The sequence below is a fragment of the Sorex fumeus genome, unplaced genomic scaffold, assembly GCF_029834395.1.
Source record: "Sorex fumeus unplaced genomic scaffold, SorFum_2.1 ptg000122l, whole genome shotgun sequence".
NCBI classification, from domain to species: domain Eukaryota; kingdom Metazoa; phylum Chordata; class Mammalia; order Eulipotyphla; family Soricidae; genus Sorex; species Sorex fumeus.
In genome coordinates, this window is record NW_026606179.1 from 54,221,463 (window position 1) to 54,240,106 (window position 18,644).

General features: G+C 48.5%; 1 protein-coding gene across 1 annotated transcript in view; it reads left to right on the forward strand.

Annotated features, from left to right (window-relative positions):
- The window catches only part of HYDIN (HYDIN axonemal central pair apparatus protein), a 281,658-nt gene that overhangs the window by 191,770 nt on the left and 71,244 nt on the right, over positions 1–18,644 (forward strand). The window contains exons 24-30 of the mRNA XM_056137053.1: positions 8,332–8,469; positions 9,149–9,235; positions 12,723–12,840; positions 13,073–13,282; positions 14,512–14,649; positions 16,095–16,272; positions 17,481–17,605. Coding sequence (XP_055993028.1) covers positions 8,332–8,469; positions 9,149–9,235; positions 12,723–12,840; positions 13,073–13,282; positions 14,512–14,649; positions 16,095–16,272; positions 17,481–17,605 — 994 coding nt within the window. The remainder of the gene's footprint in view (positions 1–8,331; positions 8,470–9,148; positions 9,236–12,722; positions 12,841–13,072; positions 13,283–14,511; positions 14,650–16,094; positions 16,273–17,480; positions 17,606–18,644) is intronic.

The window sequence follows — 18,644 nt, forward strand, 5'->3', positions numbered from 1 at the left end:
TTTCTCCTGAAATCAGCCCAAAGTTATTTCAGGACACAGTGCCTCCAGGGTCCGAGGCCGCAGGTGCTGGCCACGCCTGAGCTTCCGTTCAGTCATTAATATCTTCCCACTCCTGCTTTCCTCTCCGTCTCCCACAGAAGTCACCTGTCACCTCCCAGACAAGAGACAAAGACAGAGGCCTCTGGGGTAGGAGCAGGGCCAGGCAGCTGGCCTGGGGCAGAAGGCCACCTCAGGCTCCTGCACCCCCATATCTCCTGGAACAACCCCCCACCCACCCAGTCCCATCTCTCACATGCACGCACGAGGTGCCAGAAAGGCCATTTCACAGCCCGGAGAAGGAACGCAGGGTGTCTGCCTTTGTGGCTTTGTGGCCTGTGACAGCGCACGTTCTCTTCCAGTCCCTCTCCTGATCCCTCGCTCAGTCACATCTGCTCCCAGGCAACATGCATGGTCCCAAAGATTCCAAAGGAGCATCCAGAGGGTGTCTGTCATTTAACCCTCCAGACCCAGCAACTCAACCAACACTCAGTTTTCATACTCTACCTTCACTCTCTGCCTATCCAAACTGACTTTTAACAAGGATTCATTATAATGACTATATACTGACCTAGGGAAATTTGGGGTGAGGTGAGGGGGTTTGAAAGTGTTAGTGCATCCCAGCTCAATCTGTCTAATTTTAAAATGAACTTATTGGCATATGTAACTGAAAGTGTCTAGGGGTGGGACTTCAGGCCCAGTTTGATCCAGGGCTTGGGAACTGTCACCTGCATCTTGAACCCTCACTACCTCCTCTGTCTTCTGCTGTGTGGGTTCCTTTCTCGGTCAGCCTCTGCACACCAGCTGCAAGAGGACTCAGATGCTCCCACGGCTCTGCCTTTTCTTACTCCAGTTTCAAAACGAGCAGAGAAGAGGCCTAGGCTCTTTTTCTGAAGTAACATCTGACAGATGTTCTGCAGCCACTCAGTGACCCTGGTTGATTTCTGTATCTATCCCTGAACTATGTCTGGGTACCTCAGACACTGAGCTGAAAGTCTGAGAGGCTGGAGGGAGATGTTGGGTTCCTGAACGGTGTTGTTCTCCCTGTGCAGACCAGGTGCTGGGAATATCAAGGCGAGCCCCTTTCTCACCTCATTCTGTGATGCTGAGGCTGGAGAAGAGAGTCCAGGCTGGGTGACACTTGCTTTGTGTGTGGCTGCGGTAGCCACAACCCTGGTTTGAATCCCCGGCCCCACTTATGATCACCCAAGCACCAACAGGGGTCGGTCCTGAGCACAGAGCCAATCCCTGTGCACTGCCAGGTGTGACCCAAAAAATCAAAAACAAAACCTATTCTGTGATCCTAAGATGATCAAGAATGGAACTTTTAATTGTCGGCAAAATTGGAGGAAAGGAGAGTTAGGGACTCAGAAGAAAGTGGCCATAAAAACCAAAAAGAAGAAAGAGTTCTATTGCCAACAATATGGTCAGCTAAAAGACCAATGGAAACTAACTTTGGGGAAACATTGGATTGGCTCTAGAAACACCAAGATTTTCCTGGGAGTCCTTGTGAGTCTGTAGTAGCTGGTGAGGGTGGGCTGGAGACAGCACCTTGGGGGAGGCAGGAATGGATACTGATCCCCTCAATTCTCAGAGTGGGAAGCCTGTGATCAGATATTGACAGGGAAGGGGCTGTTCCAAGCCTCTCTTCTCAGCTATGACATCCTCTCGGTGTCTGCTAAGCTGTCTCTGAGCTGTCTCTAACCCCCTTCTCCTCCGATGGGTGATTCACTGCAGCTTAGTAGCCTCCAGGAAGCCCAGTCAGGTCATTTGCTGAAGCTCGACGAGGTGAGGCTGACCGGTCAGCCATCACAATGTTTGATTTAAAAAAAAATTTAGAAGAATCAGCAAATAACATTTGAAGAGTTAAAAGATCATGGTACTAAAAAGTTCATAATATGCAGGGACAACTTACTGAATCGCCATAAAACAAAGACTTTCTGTAACCATTGAAGAACTAGAATCAACTCAGATCTTGCTATTCTCAACTACTAAGCCCTGAGAGTTACAGTTTTTCCAAGTGCTCAAGCAAGGTACAACTAATTCCATACTTACACCAGTTCTCTTCAGGGAAAAATTAGAGAAAATATTACCCTACTCTTCTTATGAAACAAATGTAATCATCATACTAAAACTCATTAAGCCAGGTCAGAGACATAAATATTTCAGGCTATTCTCATTAATTCAAAAATACAAATGCAAAATATTCACTGGAATATTAACAAATTGAATCCAGCAAAAGATAAAAAGGCAGGTCATCAGAACAAAGCTGGATTCATTTCAGGAATGCGAGATTGGTTCCATAGAGAAAATCTAATAATTTCATTTACCACATTAGAGTACAAAAAGCATATGGGCATCTCAATAGACTAAGAAAGGCAATATTCAATAAAACTAAATAACCGTCCATGGAAAATTCCTAACCCAATCAAGGATAACTTGAGAAAACTATAAAATGTTTAATCATCTCCTTAAAATCAAAAATAGGACCAGAGTTGCATTTCTATCCAGCAATTTGCTTAGAACTCCAGCCAGTGCAGGGAGTTATGAAAATAAATTAAAGGGACTACTTTTGAAAGGAAATAAAAGTGCCATGTTATAATTATCTACATAGAAAACTCAGAATAATCTAGAGGCAAATTATTGGAATTAGCAGAAGAATTTAGCGAGGATGCCAAATGCCTATGTTATAAAGTCAATTACAAATCTGAATAGTAGCAACAAATAGGAAATAGAATCCAATTTTTTAAAATGTCTGTAGAAATCAATCTAGGGAAAAACAGCAAAGTACTTACATATAAAATAATTTTATTTACCATCATTAAGAGAAGAGCCAGAGAGACTGTAAAGGAGTTGAGGTACTTGCCTTGCACAAGCCAGCCCTGGTTAGATACCCAGCACCACATACGATCGCCCAAATACCCCAGGATTGATCCCTGAGCACAGATCCAGGAGTAATTCCTGAGCAGAAAGCCAGGAGTAAGCCCAGAGCACTGTCAGGTGGGGCCCCAAAACCAAAAAATAAATTAACTAAAAATTTTTTAAATCCAAAAAGGTTGATACTATATATATAAAATGGAAGAGCAGAAGTCTGAGACAAGCCAAACCCCTCCAAATTATTGGAGGCCTTGTTCTACCAGATTGATTCTTACTCTAAAATTATAATAACCTAATACTGAAATTTGGTGTATAGAAATTTGGGAAATCGATTAACAGAACAGAATGAAATTCAGAAACAGACCCAGACATATGTGGAAATAGAACAGAGCCAGAGTTCTAGAGCAAAGGAAATGGGTGAATGGGAGCAGTGGACAATGGAGAAAACAAGCAAAAAAATGGGTCCCTTGGCCACATGAGACAAAAAACTGATTTCATGCAAATTAAGACCTAAAAGTGGAGGTGCAGTCTGTAAATAGAAAGAAGTGTGTGCTAATGCCTCCTGGTCTCCAAATAAAGGAGAAAGTTTTGATCCATATACTCTACCCCCTAAGAGCTCAAAGCCATAGTAAAACTATCCATAATGTCTGCATTCAATTTGAAAACTTTAATTCATCAAAAGGCACCATAGCAAGAATCAAGAGATAGTCACAAACCGAGAGAAGCTCTCAGCATGTATATTATTGTCTTCCAATTATTAGAGTGCATAATACAAAAAACATCCTTTGAAGGAAAGGGGATAACTTAATTTAAAAAATGGAAGGAACTATGGAACTATCTCACAGTGATTCAATAGAAAAGTAAAAAAAAAAAAATGGAAGGAAGGGAGCAGTTAGTTCACAGGAGAGGAGCTCTGTACGGCCCATAAAGATGTAAAATGTTCCACCTCGCTAATACTCTTGACAATGGGAATTGAAACTGGTCAGACCCCTCTGCATCCCACCCCAGACTGGAGACCGTTAAAAATGACCAAGTCACGTGTTGTATGGACGGGGCACAGACACTCATTCGTTATTAAGGGAGGGTAGAACGGTCTACACTGACCTTGGGAAACTATGTGTCCTCTGCTAGTCCTTTGGCCCGTAACCATCCCCACAGCAGTGCCCAGCCGCCTTCTACTTCCAGCCACTCGCTTTGTGTCTTCTGTCATCTGTCCTCACATCTGCTGTTCCGCCATTTCCCCGGAAAGTGTTTCCAAGATGAATTCTTCCTTTCCAGAACTTTTTCCTAGAAAACTCCCTCCCAGCGCTCTCTCTCTCTCTCTCTCTCTCTCTCTCCCTCTCTTCCTCTCTCCCTCCCTCCCTCCCTCCCTCCCTCTTCATCTCTCCCTCCCTCCCTCTCTCTCTCCCTCCACTTCCCCCCCTCCCCTCCCTTCTCCTCTCTCTCAGATTGTCCTTCCCTCAGTGTCCATGGTTATGGCCATCCAGGGCAAGCTGAAAGCCCCTGCCTGTCTCAGGTAGCCATCTCCTCTCACTCAGTGTCTCCAAACCCCTAAAACCTTTGCCCGCAGTGCAGTTGCTCCCCATTGTCCAAGGCCATCTTCCCTCCCTGCAGTGCTTCTGACCTCTCTGTCAGAGCCCTCTGAGCCCCTTCAGGCCTCACGCGCACTCCACATCAGGCCCCTCTTTTGACTGAAAGCTCACCGGCTGCCCTGCAGTGTTTGTAGCAGACAGACGCACGCCGATGGAATGACGCCCACACCACGCACCTGCAGAAGCAAGGCAGCCTGGACAAGATAAAGCCACTGCTGCGAGGCGCGTGTGAGGTTGGGGACCCGCAGACCTGCTAACGCTGTATCCCTACAGCCCCTGGAGTGCTCCCTGAGGCCTCCTAGACACCCCCCCATGGCCTTGTGGGACCAGCTAATCTCTGGGACCGGGTCCCAGCATACCCTCCAGCCCTGATGGAGCATTTGTCAGTCAGTTCTTGGGTCCGAGTTCCTGATTTGCTGAGGCAGCAAGCCCAGTCTCTGGAGACCTCAGGAGCACCAGGGTCAGAGGGCACTTACTCGGTCCAGCTTGTAGGCATACTGTGTGATACCCCGCAGACACACGAACTGCGTTGTTTTTCATTCCAGCCTTGAGCGCTGCAACTTTTGAGGCCTGTTATTTATGTGATCAGAGAAGAAACCCGTTATTTTATTACTGGCCATCTCGTGTCAGTCAGGGAGGGCATCAGCCATTCCCATGCGCAGGAACGCCAGGCAAGGCTCCTAGAGATGGCATGGCACCTGGGGGCCGTCTACCTGGCTCACCAGGGAGCCTATTCTTAAACAAAGAGCTCGGCTCACTTGATTGATCCACAGGTTAGTATTAATCAAAATCCCCCCCCCCCAAAAAAAAACTCGCCAGCTCTCCTGAAGAGCAGGCATTAAAAGAAAACGACTTTTGTTTTTCAACCGTCCTGTTTTGAAGGTATTTCTAAAGTGCTGTGGAGCTCTCACTGCCACTAGTGGGGCGCCTCCCAGAGCGTGGAGCTGTGGGGCCACCTTCTGGCGCTTCCAGAGAAGTGGGGCTCTGGGCTCCCTCCACACCTCACCTGACAGCCACAAGCTTGGGGGGAAGTGCTTCAAGGGTGTGGCTGGCAGGCAAATATTGCTTCTCTTCCTCTAGTGAGAATCAGGCTAGAACCCTGCTCCCCCAACCCCCAAAGGAAAGATCTAGAGTCTATACAGCACGTTGTCTGTTCTTTTTTTTTTTTTTTGCATTTTGCTTTTTGGGTCACACCCAGCGATGCATAGGGGTTACTCCTGGCTCTGCACTCAGGAATTACTCTTGGCGGTGCTCAGGACCATATGGGATGCTGGGAATCGAACCTGGGTTGGCCGCGTGCAATGCAAACGCCCTATCCACTGTGCTATTGCTCCAGCCCCTGTTGTCTGTTCCTAAACTGTGGATCTGATCACTTACATCTTTGGTTGGGGATTTGGTGCAGGGGTCACACCCGGCAGTGCATACAAAGCATACACCCAGCCCCCTGAGCACAATCCCCTGCCCCCAGTTCCTGCTGTGGGCGCCTCAGGCAGCCAGAGGTGCCCCCACCTGCTGCCCACCGCTCGCTGGCTCTCTGGGCCTCTGCTGTGCCATCTGCAGCCTGAGACCGCCTCCTGCGCCTCGCAACTGCTGCTTTGGGGCATCCAGGCAGTGAGGCGAGCTCCTTAACTCTGCCCACCGGGTTCAGAGCAGGCTACGAAAATGGAAAATCCAACAGAATAGCCCCAACAGATTCAGGGGTGGCTGCCCTATCCCTGCTCATCGACCGACAGCCCCTTCATGATCCAGGGGTCCACTAGCATGCTGGAGCACTGGTGGTCTCTTTACCACGGCACCCCTCCTCCCCCAGGAGAACGCGACTCTCTATGCCTGCTCACACCATGGCCTTCCGGGTGGGCACTTCCACTGAGGGCACCGGCCCAATGCAGGGCTCCTGTTCCCTGCCCTCCTCTGTGACCAACCTGCCACATCTGCTTTCTAGTTGGTGCCCAGACAGGAGGGCAGAGCCTTGCGGGCCCAGAGGGAGAGAGCACACCCCCAACACGGGCTGCAAAGAAAAAGACAAAACTCCAGATGACAACTCCCTGACCCGGACCAACCCAGCAGGGCCTTTTTTTTAAATTATCATTATTATTTTTTTAATGAATTATCGTGAGGTATAGTTACAGAATTACAAACTTTTGTGATTACACTTCAATCAGTGTTTGAGTACCCATCCCTCCACCAGTGCCCATTCACCACCAATGTTCTCAGTATCCCTCCTGCCACCCCCACCTCTTTCCACCCCCTGCCTCTGTGGCAGGCACATTCCCTCTTACTCTCTCTCTCCTTTTGGGTGTTATGGTTTGTAATATAGGTACTAAGCGGCCATCATGTTTGGTCCATAACGGCAGGGCCTTTTCGTCCAGCCTCCTTCCTGGAGGCCGGCGAGCCCAGGTCCAGCGGGCAGGTGGAGGAGAAGGCCTGGGCAGGCGAAGGGGAAGGCCTGGGCGGGTGAAGGGGAAGGCCTGCATCTGCACCTCTACCCTGCAGCCCTCCAGCACCATCTGAGCATCCCACCAGAGAGTAGCAGAAGCACAGCTTTTGTTTTGAAGACAAGACAGCTGAAGGCAGGGCAGAAAATTCGAGCAGTGGACATGGGCTTTGGGTTGGTTTTTTTCTTTCTTGTTTGCAGCATAAAAGACTGTCCTGACCCCAAATCACACAAGACCTGAGAGCCCCACCTCAAGCCGATGTCCAGGCTGAGCCTGACACAGGACTCTGAACAGAACAGGAAGCGGAAGTGGGGCCTCTGCATGGGCAGCTCTGCCACGAATGCCGTATTGATTTTCCTTGGACACCCCGCACTCCTTTTAAAAATAACTGAATCTTACCCTGTTTGGGCCAGCAGCACAGGAAAGCAATCATCTGTTCCAGGGGGTAAAAGGAAATCGATCCTTCCATTTCGTGGCCCTTTACCACCTTCATTGGGATCCAGGTTGCAGCTTGTCTGGTTGTCTGGGTGCCAGCACGGTGGCTCTGCCCCACTCGGTTTGCTTCCAAAGACACCTCTCACCTCCCAACTGCCCAGGTGGCCTTGTCAGCCGAGGTGTTGTTTTCCGCAGGTTTGGAGACACTCCATGGGGTTGTGTTTCCCCCCGTGTTGATACTCCCACATTTTATATTATTTTCCTTTCCAGGGAGTGCAAATGTTGGGTGAGAGATCTATTATATGGGACAACAGTCATGCTGAGTCCCCACCGCCACCCAGTGGTGTCCTCACCCTCAGCTGATGCCCACTGTCACTGGCTGTTCTGGCTGCATGATCGCCCCATATTAGTTATCAGCTCCAGCCCTGACTGCATTGCCTTTCAGACCCATGGCTGATCCGAAATCTGGCTGTATGTTAGAATCACCTGGGATGATCCAGAATCTAGAACCACAACTACATTGTTAAGGAAAAATATTAATTCCTGGGCCCTCTCTGGGACCTACTGAGCCTGAATTTCCCTGTGGGGTATCAGGAATCTTTGAAGAGCCTTCCGGAACCCTGATCAGCATAGGTCCTTTGCCCAGAATGGCATGGTGTCAGCTAAGAGGTTGTCACCCGGGGCCATCTGTCTGCATCAAGCCACATGGATGCTCAGGGAAGAAGCTGGGGAAAGTTCAGGCAGTCATGGGGGTGCAGGGAGAGCCCGGCTGACTTAGAGGGTGGAGGTACTTTCACAGGAGACTGAGTAAGTCTGAGACTTGATGAGGGTATTTCCCGAGGGCCTGACTGGCCTGGTCTGGAATTTGGGATTTGACCTTGGAACCAAGTGCGCCCCCCGCCCCCGGCACCGACTGCCAGGCCCTGACATGTGCCTTGCTTTCCCCGGCCCTCTAGGTTTGAGAGACACCTGGCGAAGCCTCACAGTGCCACTGTGTCCCAGGTGGAGTCCAGCCCAGTGACGTCCCCCTCAACCTGCTCTCAAGTGGTCCCCATGACAGAGGTCCCGGAGACCAACATAGGTGATTATATCAAGTAAGTGCAGAGGCCACAGTAGGATGGATTTCCAGAACATTCTGTTCTCCATACTCACTTCTATTTACTCACCCCCTGCTTATTCACCTATTAAAGTGTCAACACATATGCATTAGGCCCTGACCTCGGCCTCCAGAATGTGAAGCCAAAACTCTCCAGCCCTCCAGAATTCTGGGGGCCAGTGCCCTTCCGGTCTGTTTTTTGCTCCAGCCTCCCAAGGTCTGCAGCCTATCAGGTCAGGTGGCAAGCAGGAAAGGTTAAGACCATTGGCTAAAGATCAGGTCCCCAAGAAAACGCTTCTCTAATGATGAAACCTAACCCTGGGCCCTTAGGGACGCATCTGATCACGGACAGAAATGGTGGTATACAGAATTTCCTGTACATGAGACATGGGCTGCCAGGGCAGGAAAGGAAGATAGGTACCTCATACACCCATCCTGGGGTGGGTGGCACCAATGGCAATAGACATGCAGATTGATCAGTCTGATGCCCTGGACCATATGTCGGGGGCAGGGAGTAATGGCATTGCATCTGACCTCTTGAGAAAGGCACCCCTTGGGTGAGAAGCCCACTTAACTCTTTGGGGCATTGTAGATAGAGATGGGCAGAGCATATGCAGCAGAAGACAGCATGGTGGCACGGCTGGGCAAGTGATTCTTCACATCTCTTTAACTCCCAGGGCCATCCTTGTGGATGAAGAGATCATGTCTGAAGAAAGAGAACTCAAAAAGACAGATGGGCCCATGATGACAGCACCTGATGTACGGTTGCCTTGTTGGGGCCCTTCCCCAAGAACCAGGGCAGAGCCAGGATGGGGCCAGGCAGTCACCGGGTTTAGGCTAGGATGTCTGTGAACCTCACCTGGGTCACTTCCCACCCAGACACCCAGCGAGTCCCCTTCGTAGTGAGAACCCTGCCCCCATTAGCAAACCTGTCCTTCGTCAAGGAAGCTCTGGGATCACTAAACCCTCCCCTGGCCCCTAGAGGCTCCCAAAGGGGAAATGGTTCCTGGTCAAAAAGAAAAGATCAGGAGAGCTTAAAAATGCTCACCCTGAACTTCTCTAAGACCCAAAAGTTCTCCTAGACCGAGGCCAAGAAAGTTATCTAAGACAAGTTATTTGCCACAGATGTTTGCTAAAACACTTTAGAAAATAAGAGAAGGGGAAAGTATTGTGTGGGTTAAATCGTGCTTGTTTCCCTGGTGGCAGTGGGCAGGTAAGGGGATTTGCTCTTCAGAGTGCATGACCACCATGACATTTGATTGGGCAAATGGATCAAAATTTTAATGCACAGTTCATCAGTTGAGGTATCATTCTCCATGCACACTTTGTAGCCACCCATGCATGCTGCAGCTTTGTTTGTAAAAGAAAAAAATGGGGGGGGACTTGGGGTAGGAGGGGAGGGGGAGGGAGGAGACTGTGTCTCAGGAAGCAAACTCAGGATCTAGCACATGCCAGGCATCTGCTCTACCACTTGAAGCAAGTCCTCAGCCCCTGTTGTTTTTTTTTTAGAGAGAGAGAGAGAGAGAGAGAGAGAGAGAGAGAGAGAGAGAGAGAGAGCTCTTTAACCTGATTTGTAGAAATCTATAATGTAATGTATTAAGCAAAATATATTGCATGCATACTGGTGCAGAATGTTCTATCATTTTTGTATAAAGAGAAACATGCACAAGTATTTAAAAAGCACACACTCACTGAACACTTACACGTCTTACACTGATCTAAGCATCATTTTTTGGCATTAAAACTGTCCCAGCCACCCTGTGAATGGGTTCATTCTTGCCCCATTTTACAGATAAAGGGAACCATCTGCCAAATATCAGATTTATAGCAATCTGACTTTTAACCATGTATTTATTCTCCCTCAAATAGTTAGAGATAGATTTGCATTGCATGAATATCTCTGGAATAGAAGCTCTATCATAGGAGAATAATATTTTTCTATTTTGTTGGCCACTATTACAGGACCAAGGACTATGGCTGGTTTATAAGGCCAATAACTGTTAGTTGAATAAAGAGCATAACCAAGTAGGATGCAGAAGATATGGGACCAGGTTCTCTGGGGATAAACGAAAGCCTGTGGAGCAGAGATGGGATTTCACATTCACATAGTATAGCTTCTCTAACATTTTGAATATTGTGCATTTATACTAAGAGCATGCACCACCTACTTTTATAAAGTATTCTCATGATGTTTATAAATACTCAGCTACATAAGTGTGTATATGTGTCATACACACAGTAAGAATATCTACACAAACAAGCAACACATATGCACCAATCTACAGTGTAACCTAGTGGCCAATTTCTACTTCTCTTAGGAATTTTTTTTATTTTCCAATGTAGTATTTTCTTTATTTCCCAAAATGGTGAGTACACACCTCTCTTTTCAAAAAAAAATTTTTTTTTATAAAGTAGCACTGTAGCACTGTCCTCCCGTTGTTCATCGATTTGCTCAAGTGGGCACCAGTAATGTCTCAACAAATTGTGAGACTTGTTACTGTGTTTGGCATATCGAATACGTCACGGGGGGCTTGCCAGGCTTTGCCGTATGGGCAAGATACTCTTGGTAGCTTGCCGAGCTCTCCAAAAGGGGCAGAGGAATCGAACCTGGGTTGGCCATGTCAGCTGCATGCAAGGCAAATGCCTTACCCATTGTGCTATAGCTACAGCCCATTTTATAAAGTAGTTCACGATATTTGATTACATTTAATATTCAAACACCAATCCCACCACCATTAGACCTTCCCATCACCATATGTTGGATGTTTCCATCTCAAACCCAGTCCCAGCCCCAAAGCAGAACCAAAATAATACATTTTGTATTGCTTGCTGTGAAAACCCACTGAAAATGCTACAAAAAAAGTATCCTTAGAGGAAAAGGGCACACCTCTCTTTCAAATGTTAACTCTTTTCTTCAATTTTAAAGCTCTTTATTGGCGAATACAAAACTAAATGACAGGAAAAATCCTCAAGACTCCAGCATTCAGAGAAAAAAAAAATACTAAAATTTTAGCAAACAGCCTCCCAGAGATCTCTGCATATGTAAAAATCTCAAAATGTACACACGCTCACATTTTTTTTTGCTTTTTAATTTTTGTTGACTTACAATATTATCAATGTTTCAGGCATACTGTTCCAACACATCTACCACCAGTGTCAGCATCCCTCCATCAATGTCTCAAGGTCACTTCCCACCTACCACCAACTCTATCCCTTGGAAAATTCAATTCTACTGTCTGAATCTCAGGGTCTGTCACCATTGACTGTTATTTTCTGACTCTGCTCTGTGTGTGTGTGTGTGTGTGTGTGTGTGTGTGTTAAATCACCGAGAGAGAGAGAGAGGTACCCTATGCTTCTTTATATCCCACATATGAGGGGGTTCATTCTGTATCTGTCACTCTCCTTCTGACTGATTTCACTCAGCAGATCAGCTCTGTAGCTGTGAACTGCACCCTTTAACCTTTTCTCATAGCTGACTAGTATAGACAATTGACCACAGAGTCTTTATACATTTATCTTCCTTGGGTACTTGGATTGTTTCCAAATCTTGGCTACTGTGGGCCACACTGCAGTGAACATGGGACTGCAGTATTTTTTCAGAAAATTTTGTTGGGGGTGTTGTAGACACCAAGAAGTGGAGCTCATACGAAAGCTCTGCTCCAACATTTTGGAAGTCTCCATAGTCTGAACAAGTCAACATTCCCACAATGGATGAATGCTCCTCCTTCCCCACCCCATCACTAGTTATTTCTATTCTTTTGAATGTGTACCAGTCTCACTGGTTTGAATTGATTTGATGGTTGTTGAGATTTGCATGTCCCTTACTATAAGTGCTAAAAGAACATGCTCAGACTTTCAGGACATATGTCCTGTACATGAGTGGAACTATGTTTGCGCTTGGTAAAACATCATGAGCATCAAGCCCCGCCCCTTAACATACGCCATATCCTCCTCCACAGACCCAGATACCACACACAGGCCATTTAAAACCATCTCCTATTTACAGTTGCTCCACTGCCCCCAGAGGGCTTTTCCCCCTTCTGTTATAAATTAACGCTACAGTGTGTCTGCTTGTCCTTGCCTTTGAGGCACTTGTCCAATTTCCTCCATAGGATGGGGGAGAGGGAGCATTGCTATTTTAAAGCTAAGTACCACGACACACCTCATTTTTCTGTCCATGGTGGGAAGGGGCGCATTGAGTCACTCCTTCCAAATGCGCACTAGCCTCTCCTAATACTCTAACTTCTAGAGATTGATATTGAACTCTGTCGAAATAGAAAGAGTAGACCTAAACCAGAGCCAGACGGAGTTACAGGACTACATAGAGATCTTTCCGCATGAAGATTTGCTTTCCATTGGCATAGAAGAAGTAAGTAACAGCTCGAGGGTCCTGGCACCATCAGCTGTTCTCTCTCCTCTGACCTGCCCCCCACCAGAAATTGGAATGCTACCACCATACATTGTGAGGGCATTGAGCGGGTCCCCTCTCCTGGAGTCAGATGAGTTCAAGACAAAACGAGGCTGTAAACTTTCTGAATTCCCTCCCCTGGTGGCCCTTCCTCCTCACCGGTGCTCCCACTATAATGGCATTTTCTCTGCAGGTCTTTGACATCTTGCCACTCTGTGGGGTGCTGCAGCCATACAGCACCCACCAGATCTCTTTTACCTTCTTTGGCCACTGTGACATCATCGCAAGGGCCAAGGCTTTGTGTGAAGTGGAAGGAGGGCCCACCTATGAGGTGATCCTCCGGGGAGAGGCATCCCTCATCAACTATTCCTTTGACACCAAGGACATCAACTTTGGATTACAGGTATCACCATCCACCGAGCTGAGACAACCAGCTTTTGCCTGAAACTACAACCACAGGCCTTGTGTTAGGGTCCCTCCTGGCAGCTCACCTCCTCGTCGTCGTGTCACCAACACGCCAGAGTTGCTCCCTGGTCTGCCTCTTAGAAGCTCATCCTCCCCCACTTCCCATCTGCCAGTCACTCTCACTTGCATTTCCCGCCTCTGGCTGAAACTCAGCGTTTTAGACAGCTGCCTTTGTCCACCCACCCTCTCCATGTGCAGGTCTCGTCCACCTCCCACTTCTCCAAGTAACGCCACCTCTTCCCAGTATGGAGCTCACAGCTCTGAGGCAATTTCGGGGGGGGGGGTCTCTTCATTATCTGCAGCTAAACTTTCCCTCTCTTGCCTGTTTCACATTCCCCGGGCACTCTGCTTTCCAATTCTTGCTTTGCAGTAACTCAGTTCATTCTGTGTTTGCCCCTATAAGAATCGGTGTATGTATTCAGACTACAGCCCTCCCCACATTCCAGTTGGGACTGGATCTCTCTTAGAACTCCTTTGTGTAGAATTACTGATGTGTGTGCTGAATGTGTCTGTGAGTTAAAGATTGTGCCTTCAATCAGATGCACCCACAGCTTCTCTGGCATGTTGGCCATGTATAGGTCTACATGCTGGTTAGCGGGATCCTTTGGGCATGGGTTCAGTTCTGTGCATTGTCTGAAGCAGCCAATCCTGGTCTTGGCTTATTTTCAAACCCCTGAAGTGGCCTTCCAGCTGCTGACTTATGCTAGCAAAATCTCTAGAAAAGAAACTCTTCTGGTCTACCAGTAAGATCCCCACCTCTCTACATAGGAAAGAAAAAGGGTGGGACGGGCAGGGGTCATTCTAAAATATTCTGGACTCTTATCAAGAGAAAACAAGCAAACCTTAGTGCAGAGGAGCTTGTTTGAAGATCCTCTGATACTAGGTCTCTCTAATGAAGCCCCTGGGAGGTCAGATCCTCACCTTGACCACCCCAACTTCTCGCTCTGTTGTCAAAATACCCAAGATCAGATCCCTGTTTCCAGGATCCAGCCCTTCCCCTGTCCCCATAGGCACCCCGATGGGAGACAGAAAAGTGGGCTGGCCAGTGTCTGCATCCTGAGAAGTGAATCCTTGTGTGTGTGGAGAGGGGTGCACTGATGTCCCCCATCTTGGCCAGCATAAGTGCAGTGCCCCCACGGTCTGCTCTGCCCCTTCTTTCCTTTCAAGCCCTTTGACCATGTCACTGTGAAGGAAATCACACTGAGGAACACGGGCCAAGTGGGCTTCGAGTTCAAGGTACTGGCCGAGCCACAGTCTGCCCCGAACAACCTGCTCCCTGGAGTGCCACTCCTGCTGCCCAGCTCGGTAAGGAACTGCCCTCCCATGGCAAAGTGATGGAGGGGGGGACTTTCTGGCCCTGAAGCCCATGCAATGCTACCCAGTGACCCTGTGGGGATGATAGGACGCCCCCTTCTTTCATGGTTGGTTTGCTTTGTTTTTTCAGACACTTTGATTTACAAAGTTTCTCCTAATACAGTTGTTTCAGACATTCAGAGTTCCAACACGAACCCCACCACCATCAGTGGGACCTTCCCTCCACCAATATCTCCAATTTCCCACACATCCCCCAAGCCTCCCCTCTTAACAGGCACAATCAAATTTGCTTCAGATTGCTTGCTCCAACAAAATGGCAAATGGAATTATCAAAACAACAAATCAATAAAAGAGAATCTGTGATAATTGTTATATCTCCCACTGGTGCTGCTAATGTCATTGAGGATTTACTGAGCTGGTTGGTGCTCATTGAGCCTTCTGCATTATTATTTTCATTCATTAAGGGTTTTGGGGCCTCCACACAACTTTCCCATAAAATGTTCAGTGCTCCGACTGAGCTATCATTGTGTGGTGTGTGTCACGTGTGGTCGTGCTTTCCAGGAGCTGTGAAACAGGGACAATGTGGTGGTGTTGCAGACTGATAGGGTTCAGTTAAGGAGCTGAGCTACTTATATTCCAGAGAACCCTGGGTGTGGGTGAGGGGTCTGACAGCCCCCTACTTTTGAATTGAACTTGGTTTTCAAGGTGTCTCCACGGGATGTTGACTCTACATTTCCCTTTGTCTGTGTGTGCCAGATTTCCTGTTATCAGGCCCAGTTCTTAAAATGAAAGCAAGAGTTTTTTACCAAGTCCCATCCACCATACGCATGAGTGTTTGAACTCAGAAGCAGATACAGGAAAATGTCCCAGCAGAATTCTACGCGAGAACTCTCTCGCTGGGAAATACTTGGCTCAGTATGCAACATAAAGGTTGAGCCCACCCCTCACCACTCTGCCCCCATTGGCTGCGTGTCTGCTAGCCGGCAGAGGGAGAATTTTCCGGAAGAATTTCCCACGGACTTTGGCCAGCGTGTGTGCTGCAGCCCATTCCCAGCGCATTCCTACTGGCACTGCCACCCGCTGTGTGTGCCCTGGGGAGACTTGTGTGTACCTTGGGAGCAAACGCTGCCAGTCTCGTGATTGTCTGTCTTTGCCTCTTCCTGATTCCCTTGAAGGATGAGCCGCCTCTCCTGGGTTCATTTGTGACTCACGGTTCCTCTTTGCCCGATGCCTGCTCTCTATGCTTTCTCTATTATTTACGTGTGTCTTTCTCTATTATCTGCTCTCATCGCTCCTGAGGACTGGATTTTGCAGGGAGGAGTGGGAGTGACCAGGAACCAGCCTCATTGGCTCTGGGGAGCACCTACCCCCATCCAGTGTTTGGGAGCAGAGAGTCCCACCAGGGCTAAAGCTCCCTCTGGCTTTCTGCTGTATAGGCTTTCATCGGTTCCCAAGAAGAGGCGAAGCTGAAGATTTACTACTTACCTGGAGTCCCCGAAATCTTTCATAGGAGTTTCCAGATACAGATCGCCCACCTGGAGCCAGAGAAGATCACTCTGAGCGGGGAGGGGGTCTTTCCCCGAATCAACGTGGACCTCCCCAGGAACCTTAAAGGTACAAAGACCCACTCTTAGTTCATGAACTCCAGGAGTCAGGAGAGCAGGCGGGGCTTGCTCCGGGGAACACAGGAGACCACACACCTTGGCAGCCTGGCAGTCCTCGCTGGTTCCCTTCTGGGTTATTTCTCAGTTGCAAAGAAAAGTCAAGAACTGAAATCAACTTGGGAACCCAAGTTCAGGGAGACCAGACACGGCTCAGAGCAGCCCAGAATCAAACCCCCAAGAGCTGGAGGGGTGGCTCAAAGGTACAGAATCCCCTGAGCACAGCCAGGAGTGACTGTACACATACAGGGCACGGATCTTGGAGAAGCCCTGAGCACTGCAAGGCGTAGCCCCCAAACAAGCCAACGAAAAAGCCAAAGAACAAAAGCAAGACAGCAAGACTCCCCCACCCCCACCCTAGTTGATGTTGCCATCACTGAATTACTTAATGGGAGAGTTTTAGGTAATTGTTCTAAACAGGACTCATGGGGCATTCCACTGCCAAGGCCTTTCCCTGGGGCCCAGCTCGTAGCTCTCCCTGGTACCCTTTGCCCTGCGTGCACAATCTCCAGTACAGACTGGACGGAGGCAGCCCCCACTCCGGCTCCTCCTCCTCCCGCAGTCCACAGCTTGGAGGTCCATTTAGACTTCTCTCTGTCACCTTCTCATTGTCCAGCTCAGACTTGGACTCTGTTCCTGCAGGTCCTTGTCTGGGCAGAATCAAGCAACTCTTCTAGCCAGAGAGTCTCTTTGACTCTTTTTTTCCCTTATTTGGGGGGTTAGGAGGAGGCTCAAGGGAGCCATTGAAGACCAGGGTGGTATTTCAGCAGGCTAAGCACCTGCTTTGGGTTTGTTCCTGATGTCACCAGTAAGATGCCCCTCCCCAAAGCAATGAGCTGGGAGTAGCCCTCCAACACCCTTGGGTGTAGCCACAATGGAAAATAAGACAGAAACGAGGAGAGGGCTGTTCCTCAATTGACTCTGAAATCCACATTCCCTGAGGCTCAGCCTACGTCCCAGAGCCACTGGCCCACCTCTTGGTGATCATCCACTGAATCTTGACATTCTGCTCCCATCAGTCAATCCAAGACCACATTACACACACACACACACACACACACACACACACACACACACACACACACAGCGCCTCCTTGGCTCTGGGCATGGGCAGAAGTCCTCCTCTTCTAACTCTCCGTCCCACCTCCCCCACCCCTGCAGGAGCTGAAAAGTACCAAATCTTCTTGAACCAAGCCAGAAAAAACTTAGAGAAAGAGTACAGCAAGTATGAAATTTTTGACCACTTGGATATCATAGAGGAAATGCTGGATGATGAATCTTCAGAGGTAAGACAGACCATTTGCAGCACAAAGAACCTCATGGTGTTTCACTAATGAAAATTTAAAAAAAAAAAAGGGGGGGGGGAAAGAACAGCGTTTGGGCCAGGGCGCAGGGGTGTGGTATCTCTAGAGCCGGAAGGATAAGAGAGCGCTGACGCAGAAGGGAGCACGGGGACGGCAGGGAGCTGGAGAATGTAAGTGGAGGCCTGTAGACCTGAAAGGGTCTTGAATTTGATCCTGAGGGGGCAATAGGAACCTCAGAGGGCTTGGAAGTTGGGTTTGCATCTTAGAAAGAGTTCTCTGACTGCCAGGTGGAATTTTGAGGCATTGGGCTAAGGTACAGGAGTAGATGTGATGGATTTTAAATGGAGGATGAGGGCCAGAGAGATAGTACAGTGGGTAGGGTGTTTGCCTTGCATGCAGCCAACCCGGGTTTGATCCCCAGCTTGATCCCCATTACATCCCATATGGCCCCCCAGCACTGCCAGACACTCCTGAGTGCAGAGCCAGAAGTAGCCCCTGAGCGTCGCTGGGTGTGACCCAAAAAGCCTAAATAAATAAATAAATAAAAATAAAATGGAGGGTGAGGGGACATTGGGGCCCCTGGAGGACAGAGATGGGTACACTAGTAGTGGGTACACTGCTGGGTGAGGTGTTGGGGTACATTTCTGGGTGAGGTGTTGGAGCACATTGCTGGGTGCGGTGTTGGGGTAAACCAGTGGTGGGTGCAATGTTGGAATTACATTATATTAGGGAGACTGTTGCTAGTGGTACTGTAGATCATAGAACCCAAATCAATACAAAATTTAAAATAAACACAAGAGGGAGAAGATGTGGGTGTGCAGAACGAGGATGCAGAGGGTTGGGTGTAAACCAAGGGGGTGACAGTGGGCATGGGAAATGGTCAAGGGTTAGGGTTTGAGTGTGGGCGTCTTGTGTAGATGGCAACAGAGGACTACAAGATAGTGAACCCTACAGGAGAGCCAAGCGGGAGAGCTTGGAAGGAAATACCTTCAGATGCACCTACTGCCTCCTGGATTCCGCA